Source organism: Lissotriton helveticus, chromosome 2_1 (assembly GCF_964261635.1).
Source record: "Lissotriton helveticus chromosome 2_1, aLisHel1.1, whole genome shotgun sequence".
In the NCBI taxonomy this organism is placed as follows: Eukaryota; Metazoa; Chordata; class Amphibia; order Caudata; family Salamandridae; genus Lissotriton; species Lissotriton helveticus.
In genome coordinates, this window is record NC_136059.1 from 1182752404 (window position 1) to 1182772615 (window position 20212).

Here is a 20212-nt window from a genome sequence, read left to right on the forward strand (position 1 = left end):
TATTAAGCTCAAGTAAGCTCCAACTTCTTATTTTTCTACTATTTAAATGCTTTTAATTATTGTGACAAGAAGCATTATTGTAGTATTGATGCTATGCATATGTTGTTTTCTAACTGTCAGGATACATGTGGATAGCTGGGGCAGGGATGTGATTCTTCTTGCTTACAGGCTGCAATTGTTATGTTGAAACCGTTGAAATCGAAAATAAACACATACAGAGAAAAACAAGTAATCACAGCTCATCTTTAAGTGGTTTGGGCAGAAGGGTAAAAAAAATAATACAGAACTTCACCCCATCTGATCCAGACAAAGTAGTCATTGCTGGGGAGTTCCTGCTTGCGTTTTACTGTTAACTTCTGAAAGAATGGGCAACTAATTTGTGATATTTGAAATAGTTATATATATTACATATTTCGATGCAGCTAACGCTAACCAGTTGTGAGACTGAGGCTTAGCTGCTTACCTGCATTTCTTCTGAGCTTACAATGCCAACCTTTGCAGGCGATCCCTGTGAGAAAACAAATGACATATCCAGAATGTTAATCACAAATCTCCCCCACACAACAACATTGCTTTTCCTTGTAGAACACTTTCATAGACATTAAAAATCAGACTTACTGCTGGGTCTGTTGCATATTGCATATAATAGAGTCCAGGGTATGGCTGCAATCAAATAGAAGAATAAAATAAATACATGTGCATTGAAGACTAAAAGTAGGGAGAAACATCAAAAAGACTGCTAAACTAAACTTACATGGTTAATCGGCCCCTGATGGAGTTGCGGATAGATTGGTTGCATTGAGCCTTGGTGATGGTGGACAGGTTGCACTGGACCTTGGTGAAAGTGAGGATGGACGGGCTGCCCTGGGCCTTGGTGAAAGTGAGGATGGACAGGCTGCACTGGTCCATGGTGAAAGGGAGGATGCACAGGTTGCATGGGTCCTTGATGAAGTTGCGGATGAAAAGGGTGCATGGGTCCTTGATGAAGTTGTGGAGGAACCGGCTGCATGGGTACCTGGTTAAGCTGCGGAACCAAGGGCTGCACCGATCCTTGCTCGAGGTGTGGATGAACTGGCTGCATCGACCCTTGGTGAAGATGGGGTTGGATGTTCTGCGTTGGTCCTTGGTGAAGCTGCGGCTGCACTGGTTGCACTGGTCCTTGCACAAGTTGTGGTTGGACTGGTTGCATTGATCCGTATTGAAGCCATTTTTGTATTACAGGGAAGAGCTTTAAAAAACAGAAAGATTTGCTTAAATGATTAATTATTTTATATGTGTGTAGGATTTCAACAATGAGCTTCACAGGTTATCAAAGAAAAAGGTACCTACATACATGATAACAAAAATAAATTGCACCCTCCCTGTCTAATAAATTCGTCATTTGCTCTCCCTAACACCTTATTACTCTCCATCCCTTCCCACAATGCTCTTCACCACCCACAGTCTCCGCTAAACTGCTGCCTTGTCCTTTCTCTACTTCACTTACCCGTGCATCCTTCCATGTCTATTTTAAAATGACAGACATCTTGTTAGTGGTTTAAGATCCACCAGACTTATTACTACTCACTAAAAGTTTGTTTGTGACTATTTTATATTAATTAACTACAAGTTATCTAACTGCAACAGGAGAGCTACTTCCGGCTCTTAATTTGTAGGCTTATTGTCTGACCGTGTTACAAATTTATTCTAGTGCCTTATTTTTAGGCTGATAGAATGAACTGCAGGTTAGATGAGAATTATATACAATTCTATTTTAATAATATTGCTAGCACATGTTTATCAGATGCTGAGTGCCATTCCTTTTTGTACGTTGTTGTTTAAAAGGCCCATAATAAATATTAATGACTTTGAACAGCCACGGAGTGGTTGATCAAGTTCAAAGAAAACTATTTTTTAATCTATGTTCTGCAGAATACTTCATGTCTTCCTTTAACAAAGCCTCAATTTGTAAAGTTGCCTCCGTGTTTTCATGCTTTTCTAGCATATTGAATGCTAATGTTCACAAATGATAGATCTTCGAATGCAAATGCCTTCATCTAAATGCTTCCTTGGTGCAAGGGCACACTTGATTTTTCCCACCTTGGATATAGACTGTTTCCTTCTAGCTCAAGCCTTTCCCTCACAGATTTCCATGCATAATTTTATATTAGTGCATGATAAGAAACACACCAAGTAAATAACACCAAAGTGATATTGCGTTGTATTCCAATGTAATATTTTGCGTTCCTATACAAACCCATGCTGGACTTCCTAAGTGAACCGCTGCTGCGGTCCCCCATCTCTAACTTATTCCCAAGCTGTTGTCTCTGCAGGAGTCTTTCACCAACTGCAATAGGATCATGCCTCACCCAGCAATGACATGTCTGGTTACTAGAGTGGGCACCCATTCCTTTCATGATCAGCCCTCCTAACCCATCAAGGAATTCCATCAAGAAATATAAACGTAGACAACTTAAATACTTTACTGAAACTCTAATGCAACTGCTCGACAGAGGATGCCAGAAACCTGACCTCATTTTCACTTCCAATGACATCACTTGTTGGTCTGAGTTTTTTTTCGACTACTTGGTGCCCATGAGATATGCCACCGGCTCCAAAACATTCAACATATTATTCACCCTTGTACCATCTGCTTTCTCTCCAGAGTCGCTTCCACCACCAGATAACTTAAATCATCTCTCTCTTTCACCTTCAGATAATCCCCAGTCCCAGGAGAGCCCATGATTCCTGAGTCTGAGATGTATGCCTGTAACACTCATCAGCCAGCTACCCTGATGCTGCTGCTCGAAACCTCTGATCCACACTGAGTATCTCACTCCTTGAAGATACTTGTCTAACACCTCCCACTGTGGTGATGGTCTCAAACGCTCATAGAGCCATACTTCACATTATTTGCTGGCTATGCAAACCGGGCCACATAAGCCTCACAGAAAATGACAATAAAGTCAGGATTCGAATTGAAGAAGTCCACTAAAAATTAATAGATTAAAAAATAGGAAGAATGCCTATGGCGCCAAAACCCCTCTTTGAAGAACCATGAAACCCTACGCGAATAATACACAGAACAGCAAAACTCATTTTCAAGTCCAAACCCATATTCATTGAGCACTGTGCTCTAGTGCTGTGAAGGTAGATATGAGTTCCTAAACGTTAGGCCACTGCAGGTTTAAAGCACCTGCTTGGCAAACATTTTTGTTTCGAGGAAAATATTTGTAAAGCAGTATGTTTTCAGTGAACATAAAACAAGTGGCCCAAATACAAGACAGTATTCTCGTAGTTTTAAAGAAAGTCAGAGACCATCGCCCCTCCCTCAATGAGCAGGGGGCAACCTTCATTGTGACTTGATGGCCCCTTGGTGTATGGGTCGCCTGGCTAGAGGCTTTCACTGGCAAACTAGTGCTGTCCTAACACTAAAGAGAGCTGGGTAAATGCAGGTTTGGTGGGGAGGAGCACTGCAGATTTACAGATGTATTTCCCCTGTGCCAAATTCTATGTAAGGCTCAATGATAGTAGTTAAGGACATTAAAATCACAGGCTCCCGGTGGATTTCTGACTGGCACATTATTTTGAGCAAATCATCCTTTTTTTCAATCATGCCCATTCTTACATCCGCTGGAAACACCTCTACTTGTCTGAGGCAGTTCCATTTTACTTGAAATTAACATAGTAATCCTGCAAAAAAAAAAGTCACACACAGATCCTCTGATCCTGCTTAACGTCCAATATCGTACTTCCCTGTGAATCTAGACTTCTAGAACAAGCAGTCAAGACACAATTCAAGTCATGTATAGATTCCCATGATTTTCCTGATGATTAACAGACAGGCTTTCTGTCCTTGCGATTCAGGGAGGCAGTTACTACTTTGCATAATTGCTGATGGTGACATCCTGACTTTATTAGATTTATCATCTGCCTTTAACTCCATCAACCATAACATCCTTCCTGATAGGCTCTGGGAATGCAGTACTAGAGATTCAGCTTTGGCATCAGTGGTGACTCAAGGGTGCCATGGACCCTACAGCAACCTGGGGAAATGGGTGCCCTGTCTGCTCTTTGTGTAGCAAACGACAGCAATAATCAGGGTTTCAGTGGGATCTCCAGGCCTCTGGATCCCAATGCCACTGAACCTGTGCACCATTGATAGCTTCACCACTTTGTTTCTCTCTATCATGAACCACTAAAACTAAAGAGTCCCCAACTTATCACCTTGATTATTTAACCTAAACATTCTCCTACTGATGAAGCTGATAAAAGCTTGCAATCTCATAGATTACTATTATGCAGATATTCAAAATAAATCTTTTAGTTCCTGCCTGCATTGACAAAGGCAAATAAAAGCTCTGGAAACACTCAGCTTGGTATTGAGCAGTGGATATGCTCTAAAAATGTAATGCTCTTTGCCATTAAAGAGAAAAAATGCTTATTGGAGCACCACATGCCACTTGTCCAGGCAGGATAGGACCACTTGACTGACGTTCTTGGCTGGCACTATCCGCGAATGTTAATAACATTGGCATCTTGATGGAGTGTGATTTAACCACAGAGCCTCAAGTCAACAAGTGGTCAGTACAGGTTTTTTCATCATCACCTTTCTAAGAAAATATTTTGCTGTCTGAATATTTCTGAAATGATACAAATACCCATATATGTAGTCCTACTAGAATTGACTTCACATACATTTCATAACACAGCTGTCTGCATGCAGGCAGGGTTAACCTAGAATAGCTTTACATTGGCTAACAGTAGACAATCATACACATTTTGGGAGGCCAAGCCTTCTCACTAGACACAACTGAAGTTTAGAATTCTCAACCAGTAACACAAGAAAAACTGTAAATGGTGGACATTTCAGACATGGCTTGAATATCCATCTCTTCTGTTAAATATGTTCCTTGTCCTTACTGTGACAGGTACATTTTCAGCTGTTAACCCAGATCTAAACCACCCAGTGCCGCAATACCAATTCTGCAGTGCAAGTAGAGCGCCACAAAAAACATTTACTATACGTAACGTAACGTAGCGAAACGTGACATTAACATAATATAACATACCACAAAAAAGCATAACATAGCAGCATCTGATACAGTTGTTCATTCCTCTCTGCTAAAAATCTTAGAAAAACGCATCAGGTAAATGGCATAGTTCTGAAATGGTTCTCTCCTAGTCTGGAAAATCAGTATCGGCAAATTCGAATAGCAAAGTTTCTCTCCAGCCCCTGCTGTCTCAAACAAGGAGCCCCTCCCCAAGATTCTATCCTAGTAGTGACTCTATTTATTCTCTACATGCAACCCAAGTTCTCTTTGCAGTAAATAAAAGGCCTCTCATCATTTGTACATTGACACATCAGCTGTTTATGAATGCATCTAGTCACAAGGTTTTGGCATCATTAACATAATAATAGGCAGATACCTTCAGTCATGAATGCCACACCAGCAACTCAAATTGAACCTGCTCAAAATAGAATTCCTACTGGTCTCCCCATCACTCCTGATCCCCGCCCAACATTGTTCCTTTCCAGTAGAATCCAAGCTTGATTCAATAAATCTGTCTGATTACAAGCTGTCCATTGATAAATATTTCAATCCTTATGCATCATCCAGGACAAAAATCTGAGGACCTCTTTACAAGTTTGGCTGGCCATAGGAACGCCAAACCCATGGTGGCATGTCGGCTACCACCACTCTGGTGGTCTGACCGCTGTATTATAACTACGGTGGTCGGACCATCATGGGACCACAGCAACCACTGGGGATCTGCGATCCCTCGTCATTGATGCAGCAGTCTGGTGCAGTAATTTGCTGGCTGTGCCGCTGTGGCACCGCCAAGCATATTTTGGCTTTCCTGACCTCCACATTTTTCATGGCAGTGATCCTGCCATGAAAAGTGAGGCAGACAGGGAAGTAAGGGGGGCTTATAGGGCCCCCCGGTGGCCCTGTGCCTAGATGTACATGCAAGGGGGCACATGGTGTGCCCCCCTATGTGCATGCACCCCATGTCCTGCATGATATTGACTGCAAAGTCCATCCTGTGCGGGAATGTGCATTGGTGTTCCCTCGGGCTGCAGTTCAAAGGCTCACATATGAGCCTTTAGGCTGCACCCCACAGGACTGTCATGCTCCCCACCCGCAAGACCATGAAATGACTCCTAACCTGGCGGGTGGGCAGCGGTTGAGTTTGGCAGTTTAGGAGCGGAGCACTGGCATGACCAAAATCTGCATGTCCATAGAAACTTCTGGGCCAGATGAGCACTATAGTACATCAGGCTCCTCCTTGAATTAAAATAACTTATTCGAACAGAGGACTTTAAATCAGTGATTCAATCTCTAGCCCTATCAAGACTTGAAAATGGAAATAGCCTATTTGTGTTCATCCTCAAAATTCACCTAGCCCCCCCTATCAAGACAGTTGTTCATGCTGCCTCCATGCTTGCCCAGGAACTGGAAGACCAGAAAACATCACTCTGATCACTCCTAATGTTTTCTAATAAAAGCCAGTAATTTGTTGAAGCTGGCCAGTATAGTTAACAGAATATTTCACTCGGGGGCTACACGCTACCTATCGCAAAAGCTGGCTATCTTCCAACTCGCTTACTCTCTTTGGAGTAGGGATACTCTTTGCCTTTGCTCAGAAAATCAAGAACTTTAGGATAATTCTTTTTAAGGAATGAATCTAATGGGTGGAGTTCCATTCCTCCATCTTGACGAATCTGTCCTTTGATATGGTTTAAAAGGAACTAAAAAGGCCTCCTTTTCCAGGGCCATTTTTCAATTTTCAATTTGATGTTATGACAACGGCTTTTGACACCCTTTTGGAAAAAGTAGATATATCTGAATCTGCAAATATTTATACAGCTTATACCTGCTCTGTTACTATATTTTCCTATTTTTGTCTGCTAAATAAATATTCTACAATGTATTATTTGCATGTCTGTGTGAGCCCAATTGTAATCATCTGAACTAAATTTTATTGTGAGACTGCATGTTTATATTTTTATCTATACTCGTTTTTAATTCCATGGACCTATCAGGAGGGTTTTTGGGCATAATATCCATTTAAAAATATCGGGAGACAGAAATCTCGAAATCCAAATATCGTGACCAAAAAATATCATGATGCACAAATATTGTTGACAAGAATATTTTTTTTTAATGTAAGTAATATTGTTGTATATGATATTGAAGTTTTTAACATCTTTTTGACTAATATAGTGGTTAAAAGTATTGCTTTTTAATAATTGCAATGTGTTTTAGTTATATTAATGGCATGTTTTATTAGTCCATATCCATACTAATATTATAAAGAGAGAGCCCAAACCTTTGAGGCGGGTAATCTCAGTAACCACAGCACCAATCACAACACCCAATACAGCGTTGGAAAGGGCAGTTGCAGCAGAAGGACATAGGCTATGCAGACGGCCACCATATATATATATATTTTATTTGCAGAGTTTTATATAGCACAAACTTGACTTGAACTGAATCAGGTATCAGAGCGCTTTACATAGCAACAGTCACGTTACATGAGGACACACATTCATTTTTGTTAGGCACGGGGAGATTCATTGATTTGCCCAGAATCACAGGATGTTTGGCGTTGTTACCAAGACTCGAACCCAGATCCCCAGGTCCGAGATCGAGCGCCTTAGCCGTTAGGCCAACTCCTCTATACATTTAAAAGGTAAAAGAACGTGCCAGCAAAGTAGTCCCTTGTGGGCGTGTCTGCGTTGTGCTGTGGGCGTGGGCTGGGGGTGTGACTAACGCTGGGGGAGTGTGGTACGGCCATCACATCGTGGGCTGTGGGCGTGTGCTGGGGGCGTGACAAACGCTGGGGGCGTGACAAACGCTGGGGGCGTGTGTCCACCCTTCATGCCATGTGAGTCGTACAATCAAGCGCCAATTACGTTGTTGCGCAGCATCAAGGAGCACGCTGGGGGTGTGAGAAACACTGGGGGCGTGTGTCCAGCCTTCATGCCATGTGAACGCAATTGCGCCGCATCAAGGGGCACGCTGGGGGCGTGAGAAATGCTGGGGGCGTGTGCTACGTTCCGCCCTTCATGCCATGTGGGTCGTACATTAATCAGAAGATCGTCTGCTGTGGCCGTGTGCTGGGGGCGTGACAAACGCGTTCACCTGGAGGCCTGGTAAGTAACATTACTGCAGCCTCTCCTGCACGCTGTTACTGAACTCTCTCATTCAACGAAATTACACGCACCTGCTACCATCAACCAGGGCTCTAGCCGGGCTCAGGCGGCAGATCAGTACACTAATTACAAGCGCCTGATCACATCAACCAGGGCTGCAGCTGGGCCTCAAGCGGGGGAACACGCGCCTGCTAACATCAAACAGGCCTGCATCTGGGCCTCAAGTGGGGGAACACGCAAATGAGCGTGTCTGCGGGGACAGTTACTGCAGCCTCTCCGACTCACTGTCACTCAACTGTCTCATTAAACGGATTTACCCGCAGCTGATAACTCTCTCATTCAACGACATTACACGTGCCTGCTAACATCAACCAGGGCTGTAGCCGGGCTCAGGCGGCGGATCACTACACCAATTACACACCCCTGCTAACATCAACCAGGGCTGCAGCTGGGCCTTCTCCGTCCCTATTCTAATGAAACAACAAATGTTGTCTACCGCGAGATTTCAAAATAAATTGCCCTTGCCAAATACACACAGTACACACATTCTATTTCATACCCGGACAACGTCGGGACGGGCTACTAGTGGTTATATAAATGTTCTTAATTGCTTTTAAAAAAGGTTTTATACATTTTTAACTGTGTCATAGCAGGTTGTTGGGTTTGTAGGGGGTTAGGGTGGGAAGTTAATTAACAATAATTAACTAACTATTAATTATTATCTGTAAATGAATTGTTTAATTGAAATTTAAATAAGTAAATTGTGAAACACTTGTTTATTTTCATTTTATTTTAGTTGTGGGATGCTTCGTTTGTAGGGGTCGAGGGTCCCCATTAAGTTCTACTTCTATAAAGGACAAATAATCATTACTTAGGGGCTTTGTAAAGCCAACGCAAGTGTGTTTTCTCGCCAGTTCATATTGAAAGACAACCTGAAATCCTTTGTGGAAGTGACTGCTTCGTTGATCTATTGGAGCACAATCTGTATGTGACTGTGAAGAGTGGGTTATTTGTTATCCTGTCATGGTGAGAGCAAAGTACATGGTTCACCCTTTAAATCACTATGAGTATACAATGCGCTTAATCACATGAAAGCTTTATCTGTTTAGTCCTGCCACCTTAGTAGCATGCAAGGTCTTCCTGCCTTTTGCGAGGATGATAGACAGCTTAACAAGCGACACCGCAGTGTGTTTCTCACTGATTTTAGTGAGGGCTTAACAAGCGACACCGCAGTGTGTTTCTCACTGATTTTAGTGAGGAGTTCTTGCTGCCGAGGAATATGATGACATCTACATCAAACAAAGCACTTACTTCATATAGTCAAGAGAAAAGATCCTTGTTTGGTGAATATTTACCTTTTTTTAGTCTCGTTGTCTTGATTCATGTTATCGCATATTTCTAGATAAAATAGCACCAGGAACAACCACATTGCCAAAATGCACACAAGGTCACTGGAGATATTTCCCCGTGGTCCGTTACGCAGCTGTAGTGTAAAATGTGTACTAGGCATTTGCCCAACATGGTAGCACTTACTAATTAACTAGTAGAAAGTACTCAAGTTGGGTAGACATTTTGTGCAAAACTAGACTTTTGTGGGATAACTGGACAGGTGTGGTTCAGTTGTGGCCCAGTCACTCACACAGCTTCTAACACACCCATACAGACACTTAGATACCTACTCCCACTCAGGCACTCACTCACCCACTGATAGACCCACTCAGACACTGATACATCTGCTCACAGACCAACTCAGACACTCACACACCCCCTCACAGGCATGCGCAGACACTTATGTACTCACTTACAGAGCCATACAGCCACTCACAGACCATTCTGACACTCATTCACCCACCCACTCAGACACATACACCCACTCAGAGACTCATACACTCACTCACAGACCTACTCAGAGACTAATGCATCCACTCACAAACCCACTCAGACACTCATGCACTCACTCCCAGTCTGGCTCACACAGTCATGGAGGCACTTGCAGACCTACTGAGAAACTCTCACACCCACTCACAGACCCACTGAGAAACTCACTCACACACTCACTCTCAAAAGTTACAGGTTATAGTTAGGGAATACATTTATAAAACCTTAGCAATTCACTTAAAAACACCAAAGGTTACGGGGACATTATAGTTAGGAAACAACATAAAAAAACTTCAGAAGTTCACTGAAAAAAAACAAAGGTTAAAGGGACTTTATAGCTAGAATCAGATTTCACTCGTACAAAACCATAGAAATTCCGCAGTTATCATTACCTGAGCTAACTATAACTTACGCTCCGGCAATGCACTGCTTATGACCTCACATATTACATCACTCATGACATGGTCAGTGACATCACATATGACACCACTGGAAAAATCAGAAAATGGTGATTTCTCCATCTACTCATGTTTGCGTATAATTGTCTGCATGTGGTTTCAATCACTAGTGCACAGGTCAACACATAAGTAATTTGAAAATAAGTAGACATCTTGATTAGCACATTTACAATGAGCCAGGTATGAGGTGCACAGGTCAAAAACATACATAATTTGAAAATAAGTATACATCTTGATTAACAAATTTACAGTGAGCCATGTATGAGAAGGATCTACTTACCGATCGTCCATTCTGATCAGTGTAATCCCACATAGGAAGCTGAAATAAGCAATGAAAATATGATTATTTTAAAGATGGACTGGTCCTGGTAGAATAAAAGTGAGTGACTGAAACATTTTAGGAGGCAATCCAAGAGTAGCAGGAACTTTCATGAATAGTTTGGAAGTTTCATGAATAGTTTCGGAGGCTGTAATTAGATAGCTGAGATTCTGCATGGATGTTAAAGCTACTGAGAGGCTGACCATGCTCCAGCGCCACTCAAGTATTACTACGCCTAGAAAATACCACACCATTGTCTTTCTATCACATAATATAAAGATACAATTTTAGTCAAGTAAACAGTAAATTTCACATATTATTTAAGCAGCAGAGAGTTTTGTTTATGTATCTAGTGCCAATATCGACAAAGACATTAAGACTGCGCTCATGAATCAATATAGCATTGTTGCAGACACTCAGGAAATTTTTGTCACAAAATGGTATTTTGTCAATGTCCTACATCTTAAAATATGGCTCGATGCTAGCAGTAAAGTCCATAAAGAGGATGTGAAAGCTAGTTAAGAGTTTAAAAACGTTTCAAAGAAAAGCACTTCCAAGCCAGCCTAAATAATATATAAGCCAAAAAGGAAAATTTAATGAAAGGACAATATATATATTTTCTTTGATGGGGCTGATTACAATGTCAGGTGGAGTTACCTCCGTCCGACATCGTCTCGATCATGGGACCAACCAACACTTGGTCAGTGGTCCCGACCAACTAGTTAGGATGTGACCGAACAGTGTTCCTATACTTTAAGACTAGAGCATATATTCGGCCAGTAAACCAGTTGGAATGCATGCTCCCATTGTAAAATCAGAGGTGCAGTTCATCCCTGCACTTTCTGTCAGGCACCTCAAGGTGCCTGCTACGGGGTGCAGGGATAAACAGGGGGACACCAAAGGCAACCCCTCGGCCTCCAATAGGAGGTCGTGCACCTAGGGGACGCTGCCGGGGGCCCCCAGCGTCGAGTTGCGACAGCCTTTCTGTGTCGGAAAGACCGCACAGAAAGGCTGACGAAACCCAACATCGTAATCCCAAGGGCGGAAAGATCCGGATTAGTGGCCACATTCCAACTGGCAGATGGAGCCTTTCGGAAGACAATCAGAATGACAGTTTGGATTCCTTTCGGACTGCCTCCATCATAATGAGGCGGGCGGAAAGGAATCCGACTAGCATATTACGATGTGGTCGGAAAGGCTCTGATCGACGATTGGAGCCTTTTCTGACCGCTTCGTAATCGGCACCTAAATGTATAATTTATTATTAATGTAAATCAGCTATTATTTCATCAATATAAAAACATGTTGCTAATGAAATACCAAACCCGCCAAACACTGGGTGCGTTTTATTCAGGAGAGGTCCAGTGTGATAGTTCGGTTCTTCCCTTTAGTGGGGGAGGGTGGTGCTGCTTGTTTTCCTCCATAACTAGTGAGTAGTACAGACTGAGAATGCAGATAATTTCACCTTGATGGTTGGAGTACTTGTCAGCCGCGGCCCGTGAAGGGAGTTGCGGTGGGGCGAAATGCGGGGCGGGGGAGGGGAAGGGTGGGGGATGCTAAGAACCGGAGTATGGATAATTGGATGTAAGTAAACAATTTAATTAATAAAATTAATTTCGTAGCGTGAGCTGCATCGCATTTTGTGATGCAGGACGCGCTACAAAATTCGTTTCATTAATTAAATTGTTTACTTACTTCCAATTATATATACTCCGGTTTTTAGCATCCCCCACCCTGCCCCTCCCCTGCCCCGCCTTTTGCCCCACCGCAACTCCCTCCACGGGCCGCGGCTGGTACCTGTGACACATTTCTTTGTGCTTTCTTCCAGTTACAAACATTTGAGCCCTAATGCTGGTTGTGTTTTCCGAATGGAAAAGGTATCTAACAACTGCGGACCCTGTAATATTTCATAAATATGGTCATAGTTTGTCATTGTTTGGAATCCATAACTAAAGACTTCAAGTGTATGTGTAAAATCATTCAACAAAGTTTTCATGTATTATTGTTTGTGACTCTGAAAATAAGTGAGACATTGGTGCATGACTGTTCAAAGTGGACAACACAGTGCAAAGCAGAGAAGTTGAAAACGTTCTGAATTAGAAAAAGACTTTGGTGCCCCAGAGAGTTTGATTTAAAGCATACAGACAAAAATATTAATTTTGAGCACTTTGTCAGTAACTCTAGAGTTTTGGCTTAAATAATTGAGACTGCTGAAATCTATGAATATTGTTGCTTTGTGTACTGTTGGAAAGGGCCCTTTTTGCAGGGTTATCACCAAACTTTATGCTTCTTCCTCCCTTATTTTTCGTGACCTGTGGTTGTTGGCAATAGGACACTGGGCACTTTACCACTGCTGATCAGTGCTAAAGTGCATATGCTCTTTGTCTAAATAGTTATTGTAATTGGTTGTCCATGATTGGCATATTTGTATCACCGAGAAGTCCCTAGTAAAGTGCACTGAGTGTGCCAGGGCTGTTGATACAAATGCTACTAGTGGGCCTGCAGCACTGATTGTGCCACCCACATGAGTAGCCCTAAAATGGTGTCTCAGGCGTGCCACTGCAGCGCCTGTGTGCAGTCTGTGAACTTGCCATGTCCTCCTGGTCAGTGTCCCAACTGACCAAGCCTAACCTTTCCCTTTCTGTACACATTGGTCACCCCTATGGAAGTCCCAAGGTACCCACTTGGGCAGGGTGCAGTGTATGTGAATGGTAGAGCATGTACTAGTGCAGGTGACATGCTCTGGTAGTGAATTACAGCCATTTTCGTTTTTCACTATTGTAAGGATATCTTGCCCATAGGCTATCATGGGGAATGTTGGGTACAGTGGTTACCTGCATATCTTCCCATAGGAGCAAGATGGGACATAAAAGTCTTGTATCCCTGAACTCAGAATTTAATAACACATCTTTTAGGAAAGGTGTTTTTTAAATCCTGTGTTTGAAAGCGGCACTTTTAGAAAGTGGCTGCTTTCTTGCCTGACCTTGCTGTGTGACTTTGGCTGTTTGTGAATTGACTGTCTGGTTTGTGAGTGACAGGGCTGGGGGATTCCAGGAGACAGAATGAGTCCGCCCAGTGGTGAATAGAGAGATCTGCATCTAGATGGGAGGGAGGAGTTGCACCTGGGACCTGAATAGGACTGTGCCTGCCACCCACAGTGCTGGCTCCACCCCCTGTGGTGCATCTGATGTCTCTGCCCTGCACTGTGAAAGGAGAGAAGGAATCATGTCAACAAAGTGCTCAAGGAAAACCCAGAACTGGTTCGGACCGGGCTCAGAGCCCTCCTGCGCAAAGGGAACAAAGACTTTTAGGGGTATATGTACAGGACCCCTGACTACAGAAGATGAGATCATCCTGGAATCAAGAAGGAACCTCTGCCAAGGAGAAAGCTGGAAGACTGAAGAAGGAAGACTGTCCTGCTGTTGCTTTGCTAAACTGACCTGCAGTTGCTTTGCTGACAAGGAGAGGAGAAGGACTTAGCTTTGTGCTGTGTCCTCTTCCACGGAGGAATCTCCAAGGGCCTGAAGAAGAGCTGGCTCCCTGTTAAGAAGTCCCAGGAACAAAAGGACTTCACACCCAGCTTCCCTGAACTCTGCTGAGAGAGTTCTGTCCTTCCTAGAGTGCTTGGGCCAGTTGTGGTGCCTTTGGAAGTTGTACCTGTGTTGGGAAGCTGGAAACCAAGATTTTAAGAACTTTCTGCAAAGTTTAACGCATCACTCGCTTTCGGAGCGCATCCCCGTCAGTGCGAGGAAATTCCCGCAGCTACGAAGGCCGAGATCGTCGCAGCGACTGTTGCCGCTGCCAGAGTCGTTGCATCCTTCGTTTGGGGGACGCACCAGTCCGGTGCGGGAAGAGTACCATCGCTGCGAGTATCGTTGCAGAGCCTGTCGTCACTGGGTGAGATCGTTGCACCGCTTGCTTGCGGACCGCATCACGTCGCTGCAAGAGTCGTCGCAGAGCCATTGCATCGAGGGACCGCGAGAGGAGAAGATCAACGCTGAGCCGCAAATCGTCGCCACCCCGGAGATCGTTGTCGCCCCGAAGATCGTCGCATCATACCTTTTGCAAGCCGCTTCCACCGAAACCTGTGCACCGGAATCCACACATGGTATCGCATCCCCCCCATACAGACTGGAGTCACCGCAACACACCCACTACATCCAGTGGGGTTGTCGCATCGCCTCCCCAGGGTCTCAGGAGTGACGCATCACTTGCTTTACAACGCTACAGCTTTCACTTGGAACTTTTGTCGCATCTAAAGGTACTGTTGGCTAAAACGTGACGCAACTATGGATTATTTTAACGCAACCTTAAGAACTCATTTGAAACCATATTCTTGAACTGTGTATGTTGGATTTTTGTTGTTTTGGTCTTGTGTAGTTCAGATTAAATACCTTCATTTTTCTAAACTGTTGAGGAGTCAGTTTGTGGTGTTTTCACTGTGTTACTGTGAGTGTTGGGACAAATACTTAGCACATTGCCTTTGATAAGCCTGACTGCTCGTGCCAAGCTACCAAGGAGGTGAGCAGGGGTTATCTAAAGAGTGCATCCTTCTTACCCTGACTAGAAGCAAGGGTCCCTATTTGGACAGTGGTACCTACCTCTGCCAACTTGAGACCCCCAGTTCTAACATGTACTAATTATTACTGGGTCATCTCTCATTCAACTTATTGTTGGTTGTGATCCACGCAATTTCCATTTCATTGAATGATGAATTAGATGAACAGGAATTGTAATTCCTGTCTAGCTTGTGATAGCAAGATTTTATTCATATATAATTATATTAACACAATGTGATTAACATATATTGAAATCAAGATATTCTGTTGAGGACATTTGTTTATGCTAACATTAGCTAATGTGGGCTTTGTCCGCAACCATCTTTTTAGCATGTAAGTATTTTCTTAATTATGTCTTACTCTGCACACAGATGATTCATGGCCAAGCAAGTTTGTGTCCTCAGCTCTGAGATGTAATGTCTCTTTCTCAGTATATATAAAGGTATATCAAGACCTGGCTTTTCAATAAATAATTCTCTGCAAGCCTTCCTGCGTAACTTCGTCCAGCAACATGTTGTCGGCGCCGGGAAACCCTTTTTGGGTAGCTGTGCGCCATACAAATGTAAAAAATAAATAAATAAATAAATAAATAAATAAATAAATAAATAATGATGATTTGTTAGGACTCTGTGATACACTGCTCTTTTGAGTGGAATCATTCCCTAGGCCTCACTTATTGAGACCATGGTGTGATTCTTATTAGAATGTGTCTTTGTATATCACATAACAGTATTTGTACTGACTATTTAGTTGCCTGAAGAGCACCATAGGTGGCACCAGCTTTATGTGAACCTGCTGACTGTATCGTTCTTCCTATAATCTGATTGGTTCAATTCATGTGATTTTAATATATTTATATTCAGGCAAGGTTTTCACAGTATTTTCCATTGTATAAGAAATCTCTTCAAAGGGTGTGGGGCTCATTCTCCCCTGATATTTAGGAGGACACATCATGTTGGTCTGAACTATGACTCATGACTTCTTTTATTGAAGCTAAACCTTAGTTTGATCTGCGGCTCTATTATTTGCATTTGATTCTGAATTCATGCTATTGATTAATTGGCTGACTCCTTACCATTTAATTTTGCTTTCTTCAATGATCTGAATCCTTTAATAAATTTCATGTTTTAACTTTAAAAACGTGCCTCGTTTTCATTGCAAATGCCTAACGTCTTTATAGTTGGCGCTGAAATTTTACTCTACCAGGTCCATTTGAGGAGCAACAAAATTACTGCTCACGGTCCATCAGAAGTGCTTTAAAATTGACATATTAGAATAAAAAAGAGGCATCATTTGTATTTCTTTCACAGTGTCCTAAACGCACATAATTAGCACATAACCTTTATTCGGATTACCGTAAAACCTTGACCTATCCTGGGGGTTGAGGTTGAGTGAATACTTAAGGCGATGTTAGTATATCAGTAATATTTTGTAATAAGGTTGATGTGATATAAATTACTATAACTGCTGTACCCCTTGAAATTCTAGATCTACTTCCTGGCGGTGCTCATTTCCAAACTGTTTCCCAGTAAGTGGTTATTCTGAACTTATGTATTGTAATGTAATTGTATTTATATAACGTTTACTACCCCTGACGAGGCATTGAAGTGCTTTATGCTGGGTAATATGCTGCTCTAGAAAGCAAGGATCGTCGTTAATCCATTGATTATTTTTGGTGATTATTTGTGTTTTTTCTACAGATTTTATATAGTTCAAAATTGTCCCAGAGGCTGATTTTGGGTGATTATGTGCTCTATTAACAAGGAGATTTGGAACTGCCTGCAGATTAACCTTTCTGGACATCAGCAGCTTTTGAGGAATTGTAGGATCTAACATTTACTTACAAATCTATCTTGGTGCCTGAGAATTAAAACTACAATAAGGGTGTTGGTGTTAGACATAGCACAAAATGCTTGAACATCAACATATAAAGCAAGGATGTTAACTATTTTCAGAGCTTAAGGTGAGGATTACCACCACTCAAATCACTTGAGAGGGGGTTCTGCCACTCATAGTTCTACCTCAAAGTTCTGCAGATAAAATGTTAGAAATGTAGGCATAACTCGAACCTATTATCCCAATGCTGCCAGGTACCTATTTCTGAACGTTTTTCTTCAATATGCAAAACCGCATCGTGATGATGAAAAATAGAGAGGGCAGTATTTCCTGAGATGTTTATCCTGAAAAAGCAGTTCTTCAATGCTACAGAAATTTATGGGCCTGGAACATTTCTGATTCTACTGTTTCCGAGGTTCCTTACCGCGGAGATGCCTTCGGGTCATTGACCCTCTATGATGAGCTCATGGGAGAGCTTTCATGTCAGCAGAATTTCTGAAATGCTGAGATTTTATTTCAGAAAGTTTGCAAACCTGCACCAATGAGTTTCTGTCAAATGTGATCGGAAAGCAGATGAACTGGCAGCAGTTCTGTTACATGGAATTGTCAACATACATGAAAACTATTGCTGACTGGAGTACCGTATCTTTGCATCTAAAAATGGTATTTAAATAAATAAGGGTTAGAGCACAGAGCCCTGGTGTATTCACCCCTTTACATTTTGCTACTAATTGAGTCCAAGATAACAGGACCAAATTCAGTTCAATACTATGCCCCAGACTCTGACCTGAGATAGTCAGTGCAAAAAAAGTGAGTGACCAACTCTGCTGAAAGCGACTGATAGATTCAATGGCACCATTGCTCCAAACTCAACTGCCTTCTACATCCAAACACAGACCTACAGTACTGAGGAAAGAACTGAGGGCCCTGTTTACAAAGGAATCTTGCACTTTTGAGTAAGTTTAAGCTTTTGAGTATATCAACGACTTTTCGGTATTGGGTAAACTTCAGTTTTGTAGTAACATTCCCTCTTGTAGTAACTTACACTTTTGTAGTAAGTCCAGCACAACCCATGACCAACCCCTGGTACTGCAACATCCTCCCATAGAAAACAATGGTGGTAGGGCCTTAAAATTAAACCTCATAGGAAATAATGTTAATTGAAATTCAATATTTTAAAATAATTAAAAGTATAAATAATTATAACCTAATGATAAACATATATCAAAAAGCAAATATTTATTGTTTAGTTATAAAATTAATTAAAATAAAATTCCATTGGAAACAGTGTTCATTTAAATTAAAACAAATTGTAAAAAATATAATAAATATAAATTGATGTTAAACATCTGTAAAACATAAATAGTAAATATGCACTACGTTGACCTATTTATTCTTTTATTTATTTATTGAACAATAATTTACATTCATAATATTTCAAATTATTTCGAATAATTGTATTTAAATGAAAATGATTTCATGTTGGATTCTAATTTAAGTCTCTACCTCGATTACTTTCAACAGGAGTGTGTTGCACTACATGTGGTTGGCCATGTGTAGTGCTTGATTTACTATTAAAGTGTAAGTTACTGCAAAACTGCAGTTTGTGAATATCAAAAAGTAGTAAACTTACCGAACGTTTATGAATCAGGTCCTGTGTGGTTACTTCTGGACACACGCCTAACACTTGAGAGTCCACACAGTATTTTGTTAACCTAACCCCAACATGATATCAAACGAGACAGAGTTGTGATCCACAATTTGAACAAAGTGGTCCATAAAAGTGGGAGTAGCCCATGGAGCAGAACTTTGTGGACAATTGCCAAGCTACAACAGTACTGCTAGAACAAGACAATACTTGTTAAATATTGATCTTCACAATAAATAACAGTAATACTGCAATTTTGTGCTAATTTGAATGCTCCCAAAGAAAGCAACGAGTAAAAAGAAACAAAAGAACCAGCCAACTGCAATCAGAAGAAAGCAATGCATACAAACACAATGATAAAGGCAAAATAAAAGGCATTTTAAAAATAAGTTAATCAACATAAAAAAGGACGAGGACTCCAGTAACTACAAGGAACGAAGCAGAAAGAGACTGCATTTTAAAGAATAGACAAAAGCTACAATTTGGTAAAAACTATCCCTAACTGACGAGGGAGGGAGTTACAAAGAATCTAATAATAACCAGGGTGAACAAAGAAATTAAATGATCAAAGCTTTTGGTAAACAAAATAAACCAAAATTAACTGAGGAAAAGGGTCAACAATGGCATGGGATTATAAAACTTATACATTTGTGGTTTTTGTTTTAATGTTTATTAAAACAGAAAAAAGCCAAAATGTATAAGTATTATAATATACCTCTGGTAAACGGTTCTGGTTGATATTCATGAGGGGACCGACTTTTGATAGAGAAAAATATTAATATTATATAGAAGTGGGAAAGAAATGGCTATTCCACGATTTTTGATTGTATTAATAAATATGCCTAGAAAAACTGGAGGGATTGAGCATAGTATTTGATATTTTAAAGCTACAATACAATGGTCCTATTCTCAGATCAGACATTTTCTAAAAGATATAGATCCTACTCTGTTCATTTCAAGGTTGCATCTGAAAGAATTGATTGAATCTACTACAAGTGGCTGCATTTCCTTCCTTAGAAGTAATATTATTAATACAACGTTTGAGAAGGCTCGGGATAAGTGGCAGGCTGAAAAGAATCTTCATCTCTTGTTGGGATTTTGGAATAACATTAACAAGTTCAATACTTCAATGCCACTTTATTGAAAGGGGCTAATTTGAGAAGAATGCAACATTATGCTAAATGGCTACTATATAGAACTCCAGCGTTCTTGCATAAAACATGCCCCCAGATACCAGATACTTGCTTTAGATGCTCAGTAGGAGGTAGGGGCAATTGGATTCATACTATTTGGGATTGACCGAAAACTAAACAATTTTGGGACAACATTGAGAAATATTGTATTTACAAACTAGCGCCGGGGTGGTTATAGATA

At 41.4% G+C, this 20212-nt stretch overlaps 1 protein-coding gene across 1 annotated transcript in view; it reads right to left on the reverse strand.

Moving 5' to 3' along the window:
* AMBN (ameloblastin) overlaps nucleotides 1-20212 on the reverse strand; it is a 64968-nt gene that overhangs the window by 13243 nt on the left and 31513 nt on the right. Inside the window, exons 7-10 of the mRNA XM_078677467.1 lie at nucleotides 10757-10795; nucleotides 755-1228; nucleotides 619-663; nucleotides 464-508 (exon numbers count right to left, since the gene is read on the reverse strand). Coding sequence (XP_078533593.1) covers nucleotides 464-508; nucleotides 619-663; nucleotides 755-1228; nucleotides 10757-10795 — 603 coding nt within the window. The remainder of the gene's footprint in view (nucleotides 1-463; nucleotides 509-618; nucleotides 664-754; nucleotides 1229-10756; nucleotides 10796-20212) is intronic.